At 41.1% G+C, this 25,880-nt stretch overlaps 1 protein-coding gene across 3 annotated transcripts in view; it reads left to right on the forward strand.

Annotated features, from left to right (window-relative positions):
* The window catches only part of SK (small conductance calcium-activated potassium channel), a 152,524-nt gene that overhangs the window by 82,971 nt on the left and 43,673 nt on the right, over positions 1 to 25,880 (forward strand). For 2 of the 3 annotated variants that reach the window (XM_076537277.1, XM_076537278.1), the window contains one exon: positions 17,677 to 18,090. In XM_076537277.1, coding sequence (XP_076393392.1) covers positions 17,677 to 18,090 — 414 coding nt within the window. Of the gene's footprint in view, positions 1 to 1,328; positions 1,716 to 17,676; positions 18,091 to 25,880 lie in introns of all 3 variants that reach the window. The other variant, XM_076537279.1, reaches the window with a different exon arrangement.

The raw sequence follows: 25,880 nt of genomic DNA on the forward strand, positions 1-25,880 counted from the left end.
CCGATTCGCTGGTAATTTATTGCGGTAACAGTAGCCTCGGGAATTCTCTTCTTTTTCCAAGATTTGCATTTCGGTGAATAAGCAGAATTAGAGCGAAACGAAGACGGAGTATATTTCGTTTCTTTTAAATACATCACAGTGATCAAATTTATAAAACCACCTGCATGAATGCTGGAAATAATTTTTAAACCGAGTTTTATGTTTGCAAATACTCGACTTTAATTACTGTTAGAGAAAATTTCGTTTCAAGACCTGCGTTTTATCTTCGTATCTAAATCTAACATATCTAAAAACCTTGAACAAGAAACTCCAGTATCAATCCAACATCGCTATTAACTACTCCGAAAGTATCGAAATTTGATTCGAACGTTATTGGACTAGCAAAGGGCCATAAAATCCGAGCGGAACGAAAATTGTAATAATTTTCGAACGTGAAGAGGGTCGGTAATATCAGGAACGAAAAATCGTTGCAGTTCGCGAAAGGATCATTTTCCGATGCGCGAGTAACGATCTCACTGGGTGTAAATTTTTCATGGTCTGTCGAACGTGTGACTACACATTTTAAAAGCTCTCGTTTAATCCGCATGGCCGCCGTGTCGCTTCTGTGTGAAAGGCAATTTATGCTCGCATCGCGCAATTTTTGAGTATGGCTGAAAATAAAGAAACTTTATTTCGGTCGGAAAAGGTTAATTCTTTATTCCCGGTGTTTTGTTCGAAATCTTGCGCCAGGTTAACCCTTTGCGCTCGAGGGGTAAGAGCCTCGAGCGCAAAGACAATTTAAGACAATAATTTTATTTAATTTAAGACAATAATTTGAAATAAGCATTTTTTGACTGGTTCTATAATATGACGCGTGTGTTGAACATAGAGAAACAAAATAGTGGAAATTATTAGTAGAGAAATAACCTCAAGAGAATTCATTTAATTTAATTAAGTTTTAAAGTTGCTGTTTGCGAATAATCAAATTACGTTCGAGCGCAAAGGGTTAAAAGCGACTGGGTCGGAATTTCTTGCCACTAAATTAGCGAACTTCATGTCGGTGTCTTCAATCAGCGTAAGTAGAAGTATTGGAATGACAATCGCAGAGATCATTCCCGGTACATCTGTCACGATAAATCAGCAGCCAGTCGTTCTCGATAAATCACGCGCCACAAATTCCGTGATCGTTTGACAGGCCAGTCCATATTTTCTATTTCTCCTATAAACCAGTCCAGATACGATCAAAACACGCGTACGAGCTGTGTATCAAACATCTACCAATGACCGACGCGTCCATCACGCTTGTCACTCTCTTCGAAAACAAACTTCGACAAATATCGCGGTTACAGATGTCCTCTAAGAACCGTTGAAGTTCGCAAAGTAGTGATTCGGAATGAAGAAACAAAGGCAAAGGTCGCGTAGGTGCAGGACGATCGAATCGATCGCCTCGAAGAAGTGATGCGGACTGTCTAAGAACGGGACGAGAACCGTCGCCGATGAGAAAACCGACCGTTCGCGAGTTCGATTCAGCGAACGGTGAGGGACCTTTTAAACATGAGTGATTCAGTATTCCGTGACGAACGATTACACGCCGCGATGCAACTGACGGGACGCGGTACGTTTTGTGAAGTGCATCCCGGCGATAAACAAACAAAGTTGCATAACTGTGCCAGCGACGTCCCGGCCGCGACGGACCTCACTTGAGCAGCTGGACGGACGTAAATGTCACTGAGAAGGTTGGTTTTGCATTTATACTACAATTAATGTAACTCCAGTTGCCTCGTTTTCTTTTTTGCGGATCGAACTTTGGAAGCTCTTACGAAATTCGGTAAAACTTTCATAGTTGTCTGAACTGCTTTATGTCCAACTGGAACTCTGTATTTGATTCATAGCATCTCAATAGCTAATACGATGAAATTCGGTAAGAAACGTTCATAGTTCTCTGATTTTCTTTATATACAATTGAAACTATGTATGTCATCTATAGCATCTCAATAGCTAATACAATAAAATTCGCTAAGAAACATAGTTGTCTGATTTGCTTTATATCCAACTGAAACTCTGTATGTGATCTACAGCATCTCAATAGCTAATACAAAGAATACAACGACCTACCTTGACACCTCGAATTAAGAAAATTGGAAATATCTAAAAAATGGCAGGCAATTCGAGAGGGTACATTCTTTTATTTCATCCATTGTCTCGTATCGAATTAAATAAGTAAGGAGTCATTTGTTCTCGAGGAATGTAGGCCCGACGTAATTTTACGCAGTGTCACGGTGTCTCGTAAAAAAACGTGTTTCACCCTTGGAATGTTAAGACGTGTCTCGTTTATCGAGGAGCCGGTAATAGGACGGGGGATGAAACATTCCAAGAATCGTGGGGTGAAAAATTGGAAGTTGAAATGGTGGATGTTAAAAAATTTAGAGTGTAGCAGGGAAATTGAAGGGTTACTTGTAAATTGAATGAAAAGTGGATGATAAAGTTATGAAGACTATTACATATGCAATCTTCATATGATTTTCCATTTGATGCGCCTTGAAGGTCAATTTTGGTGTTAAATTGGAGGGAGATGCAAAGTTAGCCGACGTAGAGAAACCCATTTTCTGAGATGACATCAGCTAGCGAAAAGAGAAAGTTTCATCAAAAAGAATCGAGTGTCCGTGGAAAAAGGGCTGCGTTTAAAATTGCCAGAGCTAGTGCTTCCTCTGAAGCAGTGTTTACCCAACTTTTCCACTTTTCATTTCAGCTGTTCCGCTTCCTCTCCGAAGGGCGCGCTTCTAATCCTGCTTATTAACATATATTACTCTTTCAAAACGATATTCCGGAAATACTGGAATCTCGAAACCCAAAAATTTTCAAACTTTGAAACTTTGAATTGTACAAATTACGATCTTGAAATTCGGAAGTTGGAAATCTTAAAAGTATTTGGAACGAAGTATTTTGCTTCCACGAAGTTGGCATCAAAGAATTCCTATCATCATATAATGCACTTTCCCGAATGATTTCATAACTCTATAAAAGATTATCGAATATCCTCCCGTTTTCCCATTAGTCGAAAATTTCTTCCACGTCTCTCTCGAGTGTCTTGAAAAGGAATCGCGTCCGGTGCCAAGGATTTTTCGGTAATTTGCCTCGGTTGCGGGGGCCAAGCCTAAAATCCACGAGTCCGGGCACGTCTCGTGGAACGAAGTTTCGCGCACGTTTAACGGACAACTGGGACGTTTTATCATTTTCGCTGGTGTTCGAGATACGAACCGGGTCGCGGGAACAATGTCTGCGCTTATCGACAAGATCTCGCTGACGACAGTTAGACAGAAGTTCGTTCGGCTTCCGCCCTCGGCCGAACTTTCGGATCATTTCAACGAATCTTCTCTGTTACTTCGGATCCGAGCATTTAGAGGATTCAAGGATATTAACGTTTATGGCCTTCCTTTTATCGCGGCTTCCTTTGATCTGCGGAGATTGAGACGTGGTCGGGTTCGGATACAAGTCTTTATCAGCAAATTTGGTTTCGAATAACAATTTTGGGGATTAGGTGTTATTAGGAACGTGGAAACATACGTGGGAATGTATGTCTAAGGGATCTGAGGACGTAGGCATGTGAGAACACATGGATCTGGGAATGTGTATGTAGGAACATGGAAATAAGGGGATGTGTGTGTAGGAATTTAAAGATGTACACTTTTGGAACCATAAAATTCGTGCAGAACTAATCTAAGCACCCCTCTCCAGTTAGCAGGTACTGACACTATCTTAAAACCAATATCTCAGAGCTGTCCCAAAACTTTCTTATGAGAAAACTTCTGTCCACGTCGAACGCCCGAAACAACTTGGAAGATAACCATATAAAACTCCTCGTACAACGTCATCTCTCTTCGTTTTTAATCGCTCACCTTTCGATTAACTGATACGAAAATACTTGAGACTTCTTCGAAACAATCGATCTCGGTTCAGTAAAAAATACCGCGTTTTAAAGAAGCATTCATCTCGCGAAACGCTTTCAGCCTTTTGTATCGCGGAGAAGCCGCATTCTTGAAGGTTCGGTTTTTCGAAGGAAGCCAAAAGGCATTTCGCGAAATAATAGACGAAAGGAGGGCGCGAAGCCGGTATCGCGTTATTCGAAACAGACGTAACGGCTGGCGTTTTTCCGCGGACTTTTTCCGCACGAGTTGGCTGCCGCACAATCGGCAGAGGCCAGTCGACATGGTTATTGTGCCAGGGAATATTGTGCGAGTCCCGGGACGCCCTCTAATCTGCATACGAATGAAATCCGTTAGCCACGAAAACCCCGCGAAAAGACTAAATAAGACGTCTCTTTGCGTCCCTTTGGAATCGAACTCCCTCGGAATATTTAATGTCACTTTCTTCCGCATAATTTATTACTGCTGTCTATCTGTTCAAGATACGCTGAAGTAATTCACGTTAATCTATTTTTACGTTGGAGACAATTGTCGCTATATTAAAATAAATAAAAACGTGTTTGAAATATTTTGAAGCGATGTTTAATTGCACAAACTGTAACTCAAAGGGCAAGTACAATTTATTATATTTGACTTGCGATGTCACTGGATGTCACAAGAGGTTAAGTTGAAGACTTTGTGTATAAAGACAGAGTTAAAATTCTCTGGAAATTCTTTGCAAAAGTTAATTTAAAAACATCTTGGTGATCAGGATGGATTCTCGGCTCTAACGAGAAAATATGGCGAGAGTTAATAAGAATGAAAAATGGCGGAAGAGGTTAATAAGAAGAAAGTGTTCGCGTTAATCATAATAGTCTTTCATGAACTTCCAACTCAGAATAATATATTAAATATTTATAGTATAAGAATCCATAAATCAAAAATATACCTAGCATTTTAACTTTCCGTATTCGTTTTAATAAATAATACCAAACACCGAATAAATCATACCCCAAGAGATTCGTCCAACTAATTTCTACGCTTCGCAACAAATAATTGACTTCTCGAAATTAGTTAAAAAAACTCTCGAGCGAATGTCAATAAAAAATTAGCGAACGAGACGCAGAGTCGAGCACCGATCGATATATTCGTGAACAAAGGACACTGAAAAATCCACTTGGGAGGCTTCGTTGGCAAAAGCAGCACATGTTTCAGCACAAAGACCCTCTTCGTATTGTTTGATCCATTCTTTTCTTAGACCTTAACCTGTACGACAAACATTCACGAACCCCATTGTCCGAGGGTGACGGCGGAGGATGGATTCGATTCATCTGAAATATAGGGATTTGGGGATAGAGAGATCTCGGTAACGTATCTGGGGAATAACGGAGATATGAAGGTGGCTGGACAGGATAGAACAATCTTCAAATTTTCAATACAGTCTCTACTCGCTCAAACTATTATAGAAATTTTTTTCTGTTCTTTTAAAGAAAATCTTGGTCTTTCAGGATCAGGATTATTAAGATATGGTCCCATTATGCTGGACACATCGAGTTTCGTTTTTAGCCTAAGTTTGAGGCTGTCGAAAGCGACTACTGTCATGTTGATAAACTCTATCTCTTGCAACGTTCAAATTTTCAATAAAGTTACTCTTCTCTCTACTCGTTCAAGCTATAAATCTTGTCCTGTACTTCTAAAGAAAATCTTGGTCTGCCAGGATCAGGAGCAGGTCCTGTTACCATTTTAGACAAACATCATGTTAGGCTACGTTTGTGATGAAGCTGCCAATTGCAACTATAGTTATGTTGACGATGATTAAACCTCTTAATAAGCTCCTCTCTTATAATCTGTTACAAAGAGTGATCAGATAAGAATGCAAGAATATCGTCGATCGTATGTAGGATCGTAAGTTGGCAGTCTAAGGAATCCCCGAGGCTATTCTGCGTTTAATTGGCCGTGGTTAGTTATTAAGACGATTTCCCGGGCTCGTGGATTACCTCATCGTCGCCGTACTGAGCAAACTTAATTAACTCGCGAGCAGCTCGACGATTCGTCAGCCCCTTGCCGGTATCAAAGAACGTTCCACCGTGAAAAGAGCACTCGTCGATGCCGATGGAAGTAGCAAAAGTTTTTGCGAGGCCTTTGCGCATTAAAACGTTCAAGCTTACTCGATTTAATTATTTGCCTTTCGAATCGACTGTTGACTGTTGCCCATGTAACGCTTTCTGCTCGTTTTCATTTGTGTTGAATAACGTTCCAAAAAAGACAAAAACATCTATGCTGTTTCGAGAGCTATCGATTTTCTCTGAAGGATGAATTTTTCAGAATACGCGGTAGCTGTGCTTAGGAAAACCATTAACTATCGTGAATCGTGTAAAATGAGAAAGCTATTCATTCTCGGTGCTCGAACAATAATCCTCTAGCGTATCCATCAAGTATTTCCTCGAGTACAGTGGCGAAATAATCGCGAGGCAAATTTTGAAGGCGAAGTAAACCGATAGTCAAAACGTTAGAGTAGTTCATTTTCTTTGACGTGTACGAATCATAGCGAAAACTTGGTGAAAGATTAAATTCCAAACGATATACGGGTTCGAACGTCGGTTTCGAAGGTAAATATTGACGGTGTCATGACACTGTAGCTTTTAGATCCGAGTTTTTAATTGCTTTTTGGCTTCGATGCCAGAAGAAATGGAGATGCCGCTGTGTATCGGTTTTCTTCTGTTTGTGGCGTGATGGAAGGATCTGCTACGGGTACAACCTTCCGCAAAACTTTTATACCCTCCAAAATCTTACCTAAATCTACTTCTACTTTTTATTAGAAATACAAGAAATTTTTATCGAATGACACATTTATGTCAAGAAATTTTTACGTATTAGACTTGAAGGATATCATTTTCTTAAGCCCTCAATAAAATATTTTCTACTGTTTAAACAATTCAATACATTTCAAGTTGGATTTGACAATGGGTTTTGGTCGGTACTGTACATGTTGCTTCTTGCAGTCAACCTCTCGTGAAATGAGTTTCTTGTTAAGTCAAGTTTCCAATGCAAGCTTGTACTGTTACAAATAGGATGCGACAACATGTATTTTATGTATTTATTTCTATTTTATTTTGGTCGTTCGAACTCTTAAAACATGTTGACCAAAGTTTACATTAAACTTTTAGTTTTTAGCCTAGTCTGACCAGTGGTCTCTCACAATAAATCCACGAAAATGATCGGTTAATTGAAACACGTCATTCGCTTAATCATTATCTATGTAAAATTACGCGTTCAATTAACCAGAATAATCGAACGTTTCATAATTACCTAAATAATTAATGACGATCAAACGTCAGTCATGTTTCTGCCTTACAGTCTAAAACAATCTAAATTGTTCTGAAAACAAAGTGTCAGTGAAATTCGAGAAATTCCGCGGTCGAACGTTTTTGCGAGAAGGAATTCGTTTCATTGGCAAATTCTTGCTGTGTAGAATTATGCGAAGCATGAATTTCGTGCTAATTAGCTGTTTTAATTAATCGCTTTCGTGCACCGACCCTGTATTTAACAATTAAACGTACGGCGAAAAGACGCGACGGAAAAAACTGAAGCTTCATATTAATAAATCGATCGAAATTGACGATGCTTCGGTGATCGTTAGGAATTAGCTGATCGAACGCCTGGGTGAATCGCGCGCGAAAATATTTGGAATAATCGAGAGTAATTTGAACGCGTAGTCGCTAATTGAAAAGCGTTCGAATGAAAATACGAGCTAACAGTAGCGAATTTTCCGATTGAAAAACGATCCGAGTGTCAGAGATTGAATAGCCGTGTATCTTCGCGAATCAATCGAAATTCGCGAAATTGCTATTTACCCGTTAATTCCACTGCGCTGAACGCTCTTTAATCAACGTCCATATTCGTCTACTGTTTACAGCGATTTCAGTTTGTTAATTGGAATGCCGAAGAATTTAGGGCGACGTTAAAAGAGAAATTCGAAGATAGCTCGAAAAAATATCGTAGAAGGAAGAGAACGTTGCCGTCGATAAAGAGGTCAAAGTTAATAATCGCGGTTCCGCGAGTCAGAGGAGGACGTCGTTGTAAGGGTAGCCTCTAAAAGCCTGTCAAAATTCAATGAGCCGGAACTCGGTCGGCGTTAAAATGCAAAAGGTATCCCCAGTATGGGTTATGGAATATATACATAAAATTAGACGAGGACCCCTTTAATCCTGCGGAGGATATTCCGTGCGCGAATCTTGGCGAATCCTGTCGTTTATTGAGACATCCTAGATCGAACCGGAATTTCAGTCCACCGATTCCGACGGAAATAATCCGATATCGCTCGCGACACTCGCTCGTGAATCTCGTTGTTCAACGCGTGATAGAAATTGGAATTCCTCTTCAAATGAGAGGTATTAACGTATCGCGTTAATATTCCGCCTTGACGCGCGGAGACCTCGATTTTCCGAACGATGTTAAATATCCAACTGTTAAGCGAGCATGTTTATCGAAAATTCTGGATTATTGTTGTTATCGCGAACTATCCGGTAATTTACAAGTTTAGAATTTATACGGTTATCCGGCTAGGGATCTAAATGTGTGGAGGTGCGAGTACGACAGCAGCTAATCTTCCGATCGCGTAAATGCGTCCTTAGTGACATGTTACGGGGGTCATATTGACTTGAACTATCACCCGAACGATTGGCGATAGACGATATATCACTTCCAACAGACAATGTCTTTCCAGAACATGGCGTTCCGCTTCCATTAGCAAGATTATCTTTGCGACTAGGAAGCTTGATCGCCGAGCAACGGAATGAAATTGAATAGAAATCGCTGGTACGTGTCTTGGCGTACTGATACCTCTCCACGGTCGTGGTTGAATGTTTAATGTCGTGTGAATTGAAAGAATTCGTGCCAGATACTGACTTTGTCTTATGGTTTCATCTCCGAGTGTTACCCTTATCGAGGAAATTTATGGCCAGAAAGTTTCCAACTGCCGAATCAGAATTTGACACGCGTTTCGGTACCTGAATAAAAAATTAACTCTTCTCGAGTGAATTACTCTGTCGGATACACGGTCAACATGTGCAAGAATTAAAAGATGTAAAATATAAATACAGAGGATACTGGGTCACTCTAATTGCTTTCCGATAATCTAAGATCAATTCATCTATATAATCCTTGACAAATTGCCGAGCACCTTCGCAGGATTCGCGGCAATAAAACAGTGGGATAAATTCTGCGGGTGGGCTGTTCGCAACGGCGATACCATAAATTCTATTTAAACCCCTCCATTATCTGTTTGGTGCGAAGCTAAAAAGCCTCTCGAGTACGCACGATGGCAAACTGGAACAATCGCTGGATGATTAACGCGATGAACCCCGCTCCTCGAAACTAATTCAATGTACCAAGTGAATTAACCAACGTTTCCTGAAACAGGTTAGACCGATTTTCTCTTAAAAGCTGCGTCTCGAAATTGACCACGGAATCAAGTTCGGTCGAGTGCGTAATTAACGAAACTTAACCAACCGCGATGTCTCGGGTTTTGCGAGGCGATGCGTCTTCTCCGGATACTGATTACCTTCATTACTTTCGCTAGCAGCTAATTATTCATGGGACGGTTGGCAAATCTTTCCTTCTTATAAACTTGATGGAACGAATCATTAATTATCTGTTGCCTTATGAATTTTTCACCCGCGCCTTTTTTGCGACCACCGTTATTGTATATCATTTTTATTCTGAGTCTATTTAGACTTTAAATTGATATTCAAATTACTTTAAGGGAATTATTTTGATACTCGTTATCCGATCTTGTTGGATCAGTCGTATTTTACCTGGTAAGCCGGATCATTCTACTTGTGCAGCGATCTGCACTGTTATTCTACTTATCTAACCACATCAGTTCTACTCTGCAGTTGATTTGTGAGATTATTCTACTTATCTGGTCATGCAAGGGATTTTCCTTCTCGTTAGCCTATCTACGGTTTAATACTGGTCTGGCCATTTACAGTTTAATAGTACTGGTCCGGCCATTTACAGTCTGATACTACTTGTCTGACCACCTACGCTCTAATATTGTTTATAGTAATAAATAAGTAATTACTATAATTACATATATATTTACGCGTGGTAAATCGGGGTGTGAGTAATTCCACGCGTGGTAAGTCGGAGTGTGAGTAATTCCACGCGTGGTAAATCGGGGTGTCAGTAATTCCACGCGTGGTAAGTCGGAGTGTGAGTAATTCCACGCGTGGTAAATCGGAGTGTGAGTAATTCCACGCGTGGTAAGTCGAGGTGTCAGTAATTCCACGCGTGGTAAATCGGGGTGTGAGTAATTCCACGCGTGGTAAATCGGAGTGTGAGTAATTCCACGCGCGGTAAGTCGAGGTGTCAGTAATTCCACGCGTGGTAAATCGGGGTGTGAGTAATTCCATGCGTGGTAAGTCGAGATGTCAGTAATTCCACGCGTGGTAAATCGGGGTGTGAGTAATTCCACGCGTGGGAAATTGGGGTGTGAGTAATTCCACGCGTGGTAAATCGGGATGTGAGTAATTCCACGCGTGGTAAATCGGAGTGTGAGTAATTCCACGCGTGGTAAATCGGAATGTGAGTAATTCCACGCGTGGTAAGTCGAGGTGTCAGTGCTTCCACGCGTGGTAAATCGGGGTGTGAGTAATTCTACGCGCCATAATTCCACGCGTGGTGATTCGGTGATGCGTAGTAATTCGACGCGTGGTAATTATCACCTCCCGTCTACTAGTACTTGTCTGATCACCTACGGTCTATTACTACTTGTCTGATCACTTATGATCTTACAGTACTTGCTTGTTCACTTACGGTCTAATACTACTTGTCTGATCACCTACGATCTTAGAGTACTTGTCTGACCACCTACGGTCTAATACTACTTGTCTGATCACCTACGATCTTAGAGTACTTGTCTGACCACCTACGGTTTACTACTACTTGTCTGACCACTCATGCCACTCGTGTCCACGTATTATCCCGCAATTTATCTTCAAAAAACAATTTAAACAGGAAAATGCAAGTTACGTAATATACACTGTGTTCTTAGCACAGATGCAACTCGAAAGTAACATATCAAAGTTCCGTCGTAAATTCAGACCTTCCCTAAGCTTTGTACAGCATTGACAATTACAGAATGCACAATAAATCGTAAAGTTGGTAACATCTTAATCGCTCGACCGTTGGGAAATGATTAATTAACGTTTTGAGTATCTACAACTGGCAGTCAGACTGCTGGTATAATCTTCGCGGTATTTCGCCGTCGTTCTAACTGGATTTCCGACGCTTAGCCCAGAGTTTGCCTTTTATTACCCTGGCTGAAAGTGGGACGGAAATTTCGGTCAGGGAAGAAGTTGTGAAACTCGCGGATGTTGTCGATAAATGGGTGGCATATTTGAGCGGCGATTGACTTAATGTTGTTGACGTTAAATTTACGATCCCTTTCTCTCTTTCTTCCTTCTATTACACGGAATTCGCAATTTTCTCTGCTACCTCGATTACTTACATTTTAAATTAAGAGTTTCGTTTTTGAAGCGTATACCGAAAGTTTGATTAGGTAAAAGAGATAGAACGTTTATCGGGACATATAAGATCGCATAAACGTCTCGAGTTCTTTCCTCCAATGAAGTCACTCCATTATGGTAAGTTAAAACTGCAGTGGTGCGCAATCGAATTCAGGTTTTGAGAAGCCGGCTCGATCGGCGGAGACGATAACGCGCCGACAAATGTCATCGAAACTTGGCAGAGGCCGAACGAGGTCGCAGTTTCTTGGAAACCGACCCCGCGAAAATTCTACGTTCTCACGAAATTCCGTGTAGAACCGTACCGCTAAGTTTTATTCGTCAATGAAACTCGATACCCGGGGAATCGAGGACAACCCTTGGCACCGGGATCGATTAAGGGTCGTCCCGTCGTTTCTCCGAATTGTCGCAGACGATCTCGCGCCTCGTCTCGCTGGCAACTTCGCGAACCGTGAACGGCCTCGAAATTGCCGTTAAGGTGAGAAACTTTATCGCGAGGACAAGTTTAAGATCACCTTAGCCAATCAAGCTTTAGATTAAGCTAGATGTAGTCTCTTGGGGCGGTCTCCATGACTACCATCCCCGTTTCTGTATCCTCCTTTCTGTCCTTACCTAATATTACCACTCATCTTACCACTTATCCTCCTGCGAGGAAAGGTCACGTGTAAAATCACTCGATTCCTGTAATTCCTCGATGCAATTATATAAATTACTTTGACGAATTCTCTGATCTTATTCTACTTGTCTGACCACTCGTATGTCTGAAACACCCAATTGCTCCTTCCGATTATTTATTTCTGCCACTCTTAAAAAGCTGTGATTCCTCGATACAATTTTATAATTTACTTTGATGAATTTTTTTATCAGGCTTATTCTACTTGTCTGACCACGTAGCACGTACGTCTGAGACACCCAATCGATTGATTCTTCCCATTATTTATTTCTGCCACTCTTAAAAAGCTGTGATTCTTCGATACAATTTAATAATTTACTTTGATGAATTCTCTGATCAGGCTGATTCTACTTGTCTGACCACGTAGCACATACTTCTGAAACACCCAATCGATTGCTCCTCCTCATTATTTATTTCTGCCACTCTTAAAAAGCTGTGATTCCTCGCTACAATTTTATAATTTACTTTGACGAATTTTCTGATCTTATTCTACTTGTCTGACCACTTGTCCATATCTGAGACACCGAATCGATTGCTCCTTCCCATTATTTCTGCCACTCTTAAAAAGCTGACGTGTTGCAGAAGATGTCGACGCAGATATTAGTGAATCATGCAACCTTACAAAATAACCTTTCTAATCGCGAGGCGAATCGAAACACGTGTACGATATAATCGGACCCTTATTTATACAGAAATTAATTTATTATTTATGTAGCGAAATATTTCAGAAGTCCACACGCGACCGCGTGCAAGGCTTCTCAACGCGCCACGAAAGTGGACGAAACAACGTTCCCTTCAATTTTTCAAAGCGCGAAGGTAGCGAAGTTAAAATTTGTATTTCTACTTCGATAAGCGGCGAGACGCGAGAAATTCGATGTGAAATATTCGTCGGAGGTAGAATCGCAGTCGATAAAGTTGCGTGTCCTGAAACGAAAGAAACTGTTGAACACTACGGTCCGCCGAGTATACAATTCCTTGATTTAATATCCGGGAGTAGCTTTCCGTAACGCGAAACTACGTTAATCATGCTTTGGAAAGTCGGAGTTAAACGCGAGATCTAGTTGCTCGTTTCGTGGCCTCGTTTTATTTCTCTGAATTCGAATACCAACACTTTAAATTGCTACACGTTTCTTTCTTTGTAGAACGTGAATTGAAACGTTTCTCGGTAGAACAAAACAGGGCTTTTACAAATTCGGTCTTAATTGTTGAAACTCGTAAAATTCCGGAAATTCTGAAAGACAATCGAATCGAAATGGGCGAGTTACGCACCGTGAACAAAGAGTAACACGCTCGAAAATGCGTGTTTGCAGAATCCCGAGGCAACCTAGCTCGATTATGGCGCAGTAAAACGTTTTTCTCCGGCGCGTTCAGCACTTTCACGGGAGGAAAGCGTATTAAAACGCGAGGCGAAGGAAATTCAGCTCCTGTGAAGGAAAGTTAAGCCGTAATCCCGTCGCTGGTTTTTCGCGCGACGAATTTCCAACATGCACGACACCGTCGCGACGCTCCCGGCACAAGTGTAACCGAGACACGCGCGAAATTGAAAGGAACAGCTTGATATTCTCGAGACCAAATGAAGTTGCATCGTCCGGGGCGTGGTTCAGCTGCATCTGCTCGTTAGCGGCAACGAGGGAGACGACCGACAGACGAGGGCGTTTAAGTGCTCCTGTTGCGCTACGTTCCCAATGAAAATTCATCACCGGGAATTAAGTTTTTACCTCCGCACGCTTAAAACCTGGTTTACCGCGCATTCTGCATTGTCGAGATCGGAGGTAAACGGATCTTGCGCGTTTACATCTCTGCCATTTTCTTTTCTCTTCGGGATATTCTGCAAACTTTATATTCGTTTGCTTTCGAGTTTATACTTTATCGGTTTTGAACATAAGGATTATTTTCTTTGTTTTGTTACAGTCTCCATGTTTTAGTTTACTTGGGACGTTGATATGAAGTCATATTCGTATGTGGCTCGTGGACGTATGTGGATGTGTAACAGATGTAATATACTTTAGTATCGTTGAAATTAGTTGGATGAACTAATAGTTTGGGTCGATGGATTTCTTCTTGTGGCTTAATGAAAACGACAGCATAATAGTTATAGAACATCAGAAAAATCATATGTGGTCCTACGAGACTGTAGACATAAAGAACAGTGTCAAGAGGGAACATAAAAAGTGTAGATAGTCAGACAAGTAGTATAAGACGAATTACAAAAACAGTATGAGCTAGTAGATAATCAATGAACCTCATCGGTGATGAATTAATTATTTAATAAAAACGACAGTATAATAGTTATACAACGTCAAACAAATCATATGTGGTCCTACGAGACCGTAGACATAAAGAACAGTGTCAAGAGGGAACATGAAAAGTGTAGATAGTCAGACAAGTAGTATAAGACGAATTACAAAAACAGTATGAGCTAGTAGATAATCAATGAACCGCATCGGTGATGAATTAATTATTTTTAAAAAATGACAGAATATTATAGAACATCAGAAAAAATCATATGTGGTCCTACGAGACTATAGACATACAAAACAATGTCAAAAGAAAATATAAAAAGTATAGATAGTCAGACAAGTAGTATAAGACGTATTACCAAACCAGTATGAGCTCGTGGATAATCAATGAACCACATCGATGATGAATTAATTATTTTTGAAAAATGACAGAATTTTATAGAACGTCAGAAAAAATCATATGTGGTCCTACGAGACCGTGGACATAAAGAACAGTGTCAAGAGGGAACTTGAAAACTGGTCAGACAAGTGGTATAAGACGTGTTGCCAAAACAGTAGTATGAGTCCGCGGATAATCAGACAAGAGCAATGTAGCAAAGTTTGGCAAGCTGGCAGAAGTAGAATAGAGTAGTAACGAAACAAGTAGAACTAGATAGCAACTAGTTGACCGAGTGAAATGTGACCGCAGATGGGCAGCCAAAGTAGAACGGTCTCTTGAGAGGTAAAATAGAACCGCAGCTCGACCGTACATTCCACGAAAATTAGTAATATCCGTTCTGTTTGTTCAATACGCGGCTTGTTCAACGCTACTCGAAATACTTTTTGGTCCCGTATTTTCCGCGTACCATTTTTGGGCTACATTTGCCGACATGCATAATTTCGTGGCACGCTTTCAGATCGTATATCTGTTTGCTCGCATTTGCGGCGCGCTTTTAGACGGGATTTTTCGCCTCGGCCTGTCCGCGCATTTCGCGGCGAAAGTCGGCGCCCTCGCGATATATCGCTCGATAAATCAGCGCCGTTATACGGCGTGTCGCGGCCGTATCGGAGTCACGCAATTTCCGGCCCGATGAATAAACCCGCGTCGCGACGTCACCCTTAAACGCGTTGGCGCCACGCGTCGACATTTTAACCATGCAGCGATGCAATTTAGCGGGTAGAACGCCCTTTGTTGGTCGATTTCGTTGTCACGAACGGAGCCGGGTTTCGGCCTTCGTTATTGTGCCACCAAAGCTCCTTTGTGCACGACTATGTCACGCGCTACTAAAAGGCCAACGATGCTTTCGCGAGTCGCGTTAAATATTTCGTTCCGCGTGTTCCTTTCCGAGCAGATAGCATGGAAACGAAACATGGCCGGATGAGTCGGGCAATGAATTTACAAAAATTACGAGCTATAAAATTAATTTCACTGATGTATCTTTCTGCCGGAACCGGAAAGCTCTTTCTAATTCGAGCAATTTTTCAACGTGCACAATATTTTTCTTTGCATTGCTTGTCTCGTATGTCGCTAATATATTTCCTGGTGGTTTTCAGCGAATTCTCGAATTGAATCGTCAGTTACCTCGTTCGGGAAAACGATCGATCTTCGTCGATCGAAATTCTGGAGGTAACGATGCCGATCGTCTCCTTGACCGGGTTTCAGAACCAGAGAACTTGCATTGTAAATTCCAAGTTGTCCACCTTTCCAATCGTTCACAATTTCCCCTTCGATCTGTTCGATGTTTCTTAAATAAGCGCGTCAGCATGACTACCCTTAAGTTAGAGTGAAATAAACAGGTAATTGTTCACCCCCAAATAACTCTAACCTATTTTGCTAATTTACTGCCCGTAGAGTCCACAATTTCATACCCAGAATATTAGTAGAATAAGCAATAATTTTTATCGACAGTGAAACAGTTTTATGTCCCAAAGTTCAACTTCGGCTCCCAAATTGCGCGTTTATTATGCAACGAGTTAATACAAAGTTGACAGAGGAGGAAATTTCGGGAACGGTTTTATCGCTTTGGCGTTCCGAGTAATTTTTACGGACATTAATGTCTGTCATCACTTTTTTTAAAGGCGCACAGCTCTAAACAATTCCCCGCCACACGTTCGCACATTCTTCCGGGTTATCGGTACTTTATGCCTCCACTCAAACAAACCGTGCCGGTATTAACCTAGAAAAGCTTCGTTCGGTTTGATGCCGTTGAAATAACCGTGTTCCCGTTCGACTCGATCCCCGTTTCAACGAAACGACGTCGAGTCGACGTATCGGATCCTTTTGTCGAAATGACTTCGCTTCGTTCTGTCGGCCGCTCCTCAGAATAATTCCTTTGAAATAGTGCTTCTGCTAGAATACCGCCTCGTACTTATACAGATGTATCTTTATTTGTTCCAAATTTCCTCGTTATAGCCCCGGAGAGAAACGTCGCTGCAAGCGCGGGTCAATGATAGAAGAATTCTTCGGTTCTCGAAACTGGAGCACAGAAAATTGAAACGTAACGCGAAGATAACTCTCCGTTGATGACTCGCTAAATTCGAAGGAAGTTCTCATAATTAGCCTCGCTACAAAGCGCAGCTTCTGTTTAGCGAAAAAATCTGCTGTTTTATGCTTGTTTCCATTCAAACTGTACCATGTTTCATCGCATGAATTCTGATAGTAATTCTGGAAAGTAGAACCATTCGGAGCTTGTAGATTTTTCCTAGAAAAAGTTAGCTTGGCTTCCATATTTTACATTTACACAGATAGAAAAGTCCGGATAGAAGTTCGAGCGATAAAAACTTTGCGGAACTCACCGACGAACTTTCATTTATTCTATCGAATTACATGTCGGAATTTTAAGTTGTGGAGTTATTTAAGAGGTTAATCGGTTCAAAATTTTATATAAATATTGCGCGTCAGTTATTCGGAAGCTAGAAAGGAGAGCGTTTTTGGTGTGATGGTAAACTGCAAGTAGTGTGGGTCAACGATTTAGGAAACTTTGTCGAACTCTTTACGTTAGCAGTCAATTTACATATTCCAGCGAAGGTTTTCTTGTTCGGAACTTTGAAAGCACTCCCAAAATACCGAATTACCAAATTAAAATCTTTGAATGATCTTACAGTTGGGAAGTTCTAACGAAAGATGACGGTAAACTTGGTAATCTGCGGCTACCGGGGTTGAAACTTGCCGCTACAGTATTCCAAGTTTTTCATAAAATAAAATCGGGGGTAACCCTACTACCCCCTCGTGAAGCTCTAAAAATTGCAATCGTATTTCGAATGAAATTGATAAATTTGATGTTGCTGGCACTGAGAGAGAATCTGTAGGAAAAACATGGGAATCGCAGAGAAGGGAACGTAGAAAGTTTGAACGGTGTTGTTTGTTGTTGCAGCTACGGAAGCCAGTGTCGACACTCTCGATCCCGGGGGCGATGAAGAACAGCGGCGGCGTGGCCGGTGGGGGTGGAGTGGGAGTCGCAGGGGGTGGCGGCGGGGGTGCTGGTTGCGGTAGCGCGGCTGCTACCGGAACCGGCGAGGACGCCGGAATCGCCCTTGTTGGCGTCCATTCCGAATACCCACGGTACATGGACGACCGTGTTCTAGCCGGTGGCCAAGTGAAGGGTCCATCGGGCAGCATAGGGCCGGGTTCGAAGCACAAACCGAACGTCGGCTACCGGCTCGGCAGACGGAAGGCCCTGTTCGAGAAGCGGAAACGCATCAGCGACTATGCGCTCGTGATGGGCATGTTCGGCATCATCGTGATGGTCATCGAGAACGAACTGTCCAGTGCCGGTGTCTACACCAAGGTAACGTGCTCGTCAATTCCATTCTCATTTACTTATATTCCGTTCTCGTATATTTATCGCGTCTCGGATTTATTAAACCGTTGTAACGTTTTGTATTACTACACAATCAATTTCTCAGATTTATGAACCATCATTTCTTTTCAGTCTATTTATCGGTGTGTTTGACCCAGTTCGAATGGTAATTTCATTAAACGCGATACAATTCGAGGTGATTCGGTTTTATTTCTATTTAAATCAACACGATTAAATCCGTCGCAATTTTAATCGACGTTATTCAACGCGGGTCGATCGAACTCGATAGGTTCATTAAATTTCGATTCCACGCGATCTAACTTTTCTGTCTTTCTAGAGTCCAACGATTCGTCAAGATTTTGTCGAGTCTTACCGATCGTTATCGCGGTAATTATCCGGGGGTTCGAACTTAGGGGATGGTTCTCGTAACGCTGGATAAATGTCTGTTTAAACCGCTGTTCGCTGCAAGTTGTATGCTAACGCAGTCGGCTGTTGTGCTTTCTATGATAATTTTACGCGATGAGAGAACGTTAGGGCGAATAAAATCGCGGAGGGAGGAAAATTTCACGGGATTCTTTCGTTTGATTGTCTCTGGTTTCGTTCAAGAAAAGTGATAGCTGTTGCCGAGAATTCGAGATACCTGAACAATAAAACACAATTTACGATCCGGTATTTGCGAAGAAATTTCCTTTCGTATATTGCGTACGTTGCGAAAAGATGAACAATAGTAAAATCAATAGTGCACAATTATTTTAATTAATTCTAATTTTCCTTCGATTCAGCATATTTTCGTGGATTCAGATATCGAGGTCGAAACTTCCTGACCTTTTCTAAATGCTTGTTACAGCAATCGTAGCGTTACATTCCTTTTTGGATGCAAATTCATAAACGAGTTTCATCGAAGTTCGTTTCGACAAATTGTTGGAAACTGTTATGAACGGGGAATTTTAATTGGACTAATCGTAGAATGACCCACATTGAGGGCATATAAACGCAGAAGTCATTATAATATAGTCTTAGATACTTACGGAGTGATCCACTGTTATAAAAGCAGTAACTAAGAGCATCAAACGTATTTAAATCTTTTTTAAAATGACATCTGTCGAACAAAATGTTACCTTTTTCCCAGAAAGCAAAAATGGCAGCAATAAAAAATGTCTTTGAAAGTTAAACACTAAAGACCCGGAACAAACTAATGACTAAAAATGTAGCACGCTTCAAAGTCTCCCTTCCACAGGAAAAAACTACCCTTTTCAAGTTGCTAATTAACACAGAATATTCGTACGAACACAAATTTAAACTATGATTGTTCTTAACGAGTTACGCGCCTCGTTTTACGTTCTTTGTCGATGACAAAACAACGGCTTTGTCCTACCATTTTCCGTTTCTACTCGTAATTTCCCTGTTAATTCAAAGGTGTTCGCGTCTCGTTCGATTAACCCGCCAACAAGCGAATCGAGAGCAGAATAAAATCACAATTAAGTGGCAATCACGGATTCTAATTAAATGTTACGCGCGATCGACCGGAAAGAAATTGTTTCAGCCCCTTCTTGTTTCTGTAATCCTTTGTTTTACCTTTTTCCTTTGTTCTTCTTTGACGTTCGCGACGGTCTTTATTTTAATCGTTGATGTTTAAGGTTTTCGTTCCGAATTAGTTTTCACACTTTTACGAAATTCTGTGTCGGTTTCACGCAATTTTAACCTCTTGTGTTTTAACAAGTTTCATTGTGCTCTTTGTGATCAATTTTATTCGAATTTTGGATACTGTAATTTGAAGTTAATGACCATGACGCACCAGAAGTCTGATGACGCACTCTGTGATCAATTTTATTCGAATTTTGGATGCTGTAATTTGCAGTTCCAGTCCATGACGCACCACAAGTCTGATGACGCACTCTGTGATGAATTTTACTCGAATTTTGAATACTTCAATTTTAGTTCAAGTCTATGACGCACCACAAGTCTAATGACGCACTCTGTGATTAATTTTATTCGAATTTTGAGTACTTCAATTCTAGTTCAAGTCCATGACGCACCACAAGTCTGATGACGCACTCTGTGATCAATTTTACTCGAATTTTGAATACTTCAATTTTAGTTCAAGTCTATGACGCACCACAAGTCGGATGACGCACTCTGTGATTAATTTTATTCGAATTTTGAGTACTTTGATTTGCAGTTCAAGTCCATGACGCACCACAAGTCTGATGACGCACTCTGTGATCAATTTTATTCGAATTTTGAGTACTTCAATTTGCAGTTCAAGTCCATGACGCACCACAAGTCTAATGACGCACTCTGTGATCAATTTTATTCGAATTTTGAGTACTTCAATTTGCAGTTCAAGTCCATGACGCACCACAAGTCCGATGACGCACTCTGTGATCAATTTTAATCGAATTTTGAATACTTCGATTTGCAGTTCAAGTATAATAATTTGCACAGTTAATGATTAATATTGTCATAGCATTTCATGTCACAGCATACCTTTATTTTAGTACTGTAGTGATTTAGAGGTACCTGGTAAATGATAGAAGAAGAGGTTAATACAAAAAGTAAAACTGCCGTTCATAAATCATTAGGGTGAAATTTCTTGCAGTAATAGAGGTTTATTGCCGGTGCTGCAAAAAGCGACATTTGTTTCGCACTATTCAAACTTGTCCGCTGACACGTAGCGGCATAACGCGAAATGCCGAATAAAACAGCCGGAATTCATCGAATAAAGCGAGCACTTCCCGCTTCCTGTTACACCCGACATTTGCCTTCCTATTTCCTGTGCGTACTTTGGTCCACCGGAAAAATTCGGAAATTAAACGCAAACTTTTCAATTTAAACCTTGACGAAGTTTCAATATTCAGATATTTGATTTTTAATTAATGTTCTCCTTTCGAGATTTCTAATAAAAAAATACTAGTTTTATTGAATTTTCTATACGGGATAAAATACCGAATTCATTTTTCTGCCAGCTTAACATTATTCAGTGTTAAAAAGAAGACTTCCATTGTTTCTCTTTTCACGGGCAATAAAACTTCCATCCAATCGGGCAACAATCATTTCACGATCGAATGCGCTTCGTTCAATCTTCGCCGCACTTTTTTTATTATTTCGTTTGTATTCGTTTTGGAAGCTGCAGAAAACTAATAACTCACCATCGAAGCGTCCGCTGGGGTGAAATCATTGCCCCTTTTATTCCCTGATGAGTCGTCTTTTCGAACGTGTTCGAATTTTCCCTCTGTCCATTCATCCCCAAACCCCCTGTATCCATCGAGTTGGTTAAATTTAACGCGAGGAAAGGAACGCCATCGTTGAAGACTGAATTACGCTGTTGACCGTTGCAATATTCCGTTTGAAGCTGTGCCAAGAAACCAACGAATGCATTAACAATATCGATGCACGGCACACTTCTCGGGGGAAAATGCTGGTGAAGGACTGATTCGTTTACTTTTGGTTGCTGAAGTTTTACGTGAGGGGTGGAATTTTAATTTTTGGAATTTGGGGTTTTGGGATTTTCAGGGTTGGGATACTGGGAAATTGGGAATTGGGGAAAGTGGGAATTTGGGGAATTGAGAAATTGGGGAAATGGGAATTTGGGGAAGTGAGAATTTGGGGAATTGAGAATTTGGGCAAATGGGAATTTGGGGAATTGAGAATTTGGGCAAATGGGAATTTGGGGAAGTGAGAATTTGGGAAAATGGGAATTTGGGAAAGTGGGAATTTGGGAAATTGGGAATTGGGGGATGTGGGAATTTGGGGAAGTGGAAATTTGGGAAAGTGGGAATTTGGGAAATTGGGAATTGGGGGAAATGGGAATTTGGGGAAATGGGAATTTGGGGAAATGGGAATTTGGGAAAATGGAAATTTGGGAAATTGGGAATTGGGGGATGTGGGAATTTGGGGAAGTGGGAATTTGGAGAAGTGGAAATTTGGGAATGTGGGAATTTGGGGAATTGAGAATTTGGGCAAATGGGAATTTGGGGAAGTGAGAATTTGAGAAAATGGGAATTTGGGAAAGTGGGAATTTGGGAAATTGGGAATTGGGGGATGTGGGAATTTGGGGAAGTGGAAATTTGGGAAAATGGAAATTTGGGAAATTGGGAATTGGGGGAAGTGGGAATTTGGGGAAATGGGAATTTGGGAAAGTGGGAATTTGGGAAATTGGGAATTTGAGGAAGTAGGAATTTGGGGAAGTGGGAATTTGGGAAAGTGGAAATTTGGGAAAGTGGGAATTTGGGAAAGTGGGAATTTGGGGAAATGGGAATCTAGGAAAATGGAAATTTGGGAAATTGAGAATTTATAAATTTGGAAACTTGAGAGCTTCCACACCCTCACACCCTCTGTTTAGCCAGAATACAGACACCCCGTATATCAATGCTTGTAAAAATATTCCGAACTGTCGGCTGTGTTCGTTGGAAAGAAGGCCAGGAGATGCATTCGATTGCTCTCTTTCTTTCAACCCGCGAACGTTCTGACGGGATTCTGGGCCAAATCGTACATATCGGGGAAGCCTGATCGACGTTCAGCCCTTATACTAGACGTCTTCTACTTACAATAATCAATAATCACTGATTTCAGTTCCAATAACATCATGTTCAATCTCACACTAATTCTACAATCTTTCACTTTATTATTTTTGCGAAAGAATTATTTTAATTCTAACCACTATTGATTATAATTACATTCATATAATTAATCAACAATTTATTTGCTTATCAATTAATCATTAGAATAATTAATTCTGTCAACGATTATTTATTATCACTCAATTATTATCAACCTATTCGTTGACGTACCTCGTTATAATAGGATTATAATTACAATCATATGTTTCATTAATCAAAAGTCTAGTTGGTTATCAATTATTCATTAGTGTAATTATACACTACAAAATTAATTCTGCCTATGATTATCATTTATGATCAGTTTATTAATATTAATCTATTGATGTACTATAATAAGAAGAAATGAAAGAAATCAGTGAACGTAAAAATTGAACCGAAGATAAATTAAATGTGGGACGAAGAAGACGTAGAACGCGAGAAGGCACAATGTAGAAAGTATGTCAGCGAAAAAGAATGTGTTGTTGCCGCAGCAGTACGATAAAATATACCGTATACGTAACGTGTCGCGATATTTACGCCTGCACGTTCTCGGTTATCAGATTCGGTTGGCAACGCGTGGCTTTTCGAGAAATTCCAAAATTTTCGCTGGCTTGCAGTTACGTACGTCGCGAATCGAATTGCAAATATTGGCTGGGACCTCTGGGGTATATTCCGGAAAGGAAATTTCGAAAACCGACAGGTTGTCGATCACGTTGCCTCTCATTTTTTATGCATTGCTTCGGGAATATCATATTCTACCTTTGTGTCTCGTGAATATAATGAAAATTACATGTTCGTTTTTCCTGCGCGTCAGCTACGAGTAGTTTATTTTGAAATACGTTCATGTCATTAATTTGTATTACAATTTTCTTTTGTGTCATTTTGTATGGAGTGCATAGTCGTGTACCTTGAGCCGTAAACTGATATTGAGTGATGTCATATTTTGTATGAATGTGAGGATACAGCTTTAAAATTAGTTGTGTTGTCAAGTAATTGTTTGCTGTAATCATCCAAAAATGTCAAGAGTAACAATGCTTTAATATTAAAATTTTAATCAAACTTAAAGGTATTCTCAAATTTCCGCTTTTTTAAATTTCTACTTTTCCAAATTTCCACTTTCCCAAATTTTCAAATTCCCAAATTCCCACTTTTCCAAATTTCCACTTTTCCAAATTTCCACTTTTCCAAATTTCCACTTTTCCAAATCTCCACTTTTCCAAATTTCCACTTTCCCAAATTTCCACTTTCCCAAATTCCCACTTTTCTAAATTTCCACTTTTCCAAATTTCCACTTTCCCAAATTTCCACTTTCCCAAATTTCCAAATTCCCTAATTCCCATTTCCCCAAATTCCCACTTTCCCAAATTCCCAAGTCCCCAACTTCCCACTTTCCCAAATTCCCACCTCCCCAAATTTTCAACTTGATGCACTCAAATTTAATTGAATCTATAAGTTAGAATTCTAATGCAAAGCTCAGGAAAAGTATCCAGAAATAGGTTGTGGAATTCCGTGAACCAAAACCATAAAACGCATGAATTTTTATCGAGGTACAATTATGAAATTTCCATATGACGCTGAGCACAAAGGTCCCAATTTCCTGTGCCTTGATTTACATTGCAAAACAGTCGCTGGCAATCTGTTTAACGACTCGAAGGCTCGTTCTGCGCGAAGCGTTTTCGAGTGGCCATCATAAATGCGTCTGAATTTCAACGCCACCCTGACCGATTAAGTCAGAAAAGAAAAGGCCATGCATCATCTTTCTTGCTGGAAGTCTTCCACTGTGACCTCCTGCCAGCTTTCCTTTTTTGTCGCAAATTTCGTGCGAAGATTCTTCTGAAAATTGCATAACTCAGGACTGAAGTCATACATTTGTATCGCGGAAATATGGAAGTGATTCGAGTGGTATAACTTGTTATGTAAGGGGTATGATTGTCACGTGTTAAGTTTCCACGCATTAGTGCCACGTGCCGGATTTCCACGCGTTGGATTTCCTCGCACATTTCAACCAGATATCGAATCGCCATGCGACGGATATTCACCTGTCAAGGTTCTACGCGGTGTACTGTGGCGAGGTGTTGCACTTGTCACGTAGTGTATCTACACGCGTCGTATCTCCGCGTATTAAGTTACCAGGCGCTGGAATTCTACATGTACTATATTTGCACGCGACGTATCTTCACGTATTCAATTACCACGCGCTGGAATTCTTCACGCGACGTACCTTCACGCATTGAATTACCACGCGCTGGAATTCTTCACGTATTGAATTACCACGCGCTGGAATTTTCCACGCGCCGTATTTCCACACGCTGTAATTCTCCACGCGCCGTATTTCCACGCGCCGTATCTTCACGCATTGAATTACCACGCGCTGGAATTCTTCACGCGCCGTATCGCCACGCATTGAATTACCACGCGCTGGAATTCTTCACGCGCCGTATCTTCACGTATTGAATTACCACGCGCTGGAATTTTCCACGCGCCGTATTTCCACGCGCTGTAATTCTCCACGCGCCGAAACTCCACGCGCCGTATTTCCACGCGCCGTATCTTCACGCATTGAATTACCACGCGCTGGAATTCTTCACGCGCCGTATCGCCACGCATTGAATTACCACGCGCTGGAATTTTCCACGCGCTGTAATTCTCCACGCGCCGTATTTCCACGCACCGTATCTTCACGCATTGAATTACCACGCACTGTACCTCCACGCGTCGTATTTCCACGCGTTGTAATTCTCCACGCACTGTACTTCCACGCACCGTATTCCCACGCGCCGTATCTCCTCGCGTTGCATTCGTCACGCGTTGTATCTCCACGCATCGTATCTCCACGCACCGTATTCCCAAGCGCCGTATTCCCACGCACCGTATCTCCACGCGTTGCACTCGTCACGCACCGTATCTCCACGCACGGTATTCCCACGCTCCGTATCTCCACGTATGTCCCCACGTGTTGCACTCCTCACACCCTGACCGTTCATCGTCACGACATGGTTCTAGTTAGAAGTTTCATTTGAGGAAATTTTAATTTAGGTTGCGTCGCTTAAAAGGGTGAAAAGGGACGTGTCCCAATACTTTCCTATGAAACTGCAGTTTCTGTGGCAGGCAGCCGTTGTATAATTAAATACCGGAATTCGATGCAATTGTTCGCGATATTACGTTCTGCCCGATAAGCCA

This window comes from Megachile rotundata, chromosome 11 (genome assembly GCF_050947335.1).
Source record: "Megachile rotundata isolate GNS110a chromosome 11, iyMegRotu1, whole genome shotgun sequence".
Classification (NCBI taxonomy): domain Eukaryota; kingdom Metazoa; phylum Arthropoda; class Insecta; order Hymenoptera; family Megachilidae; genus Megachile; species Megachile rotundata.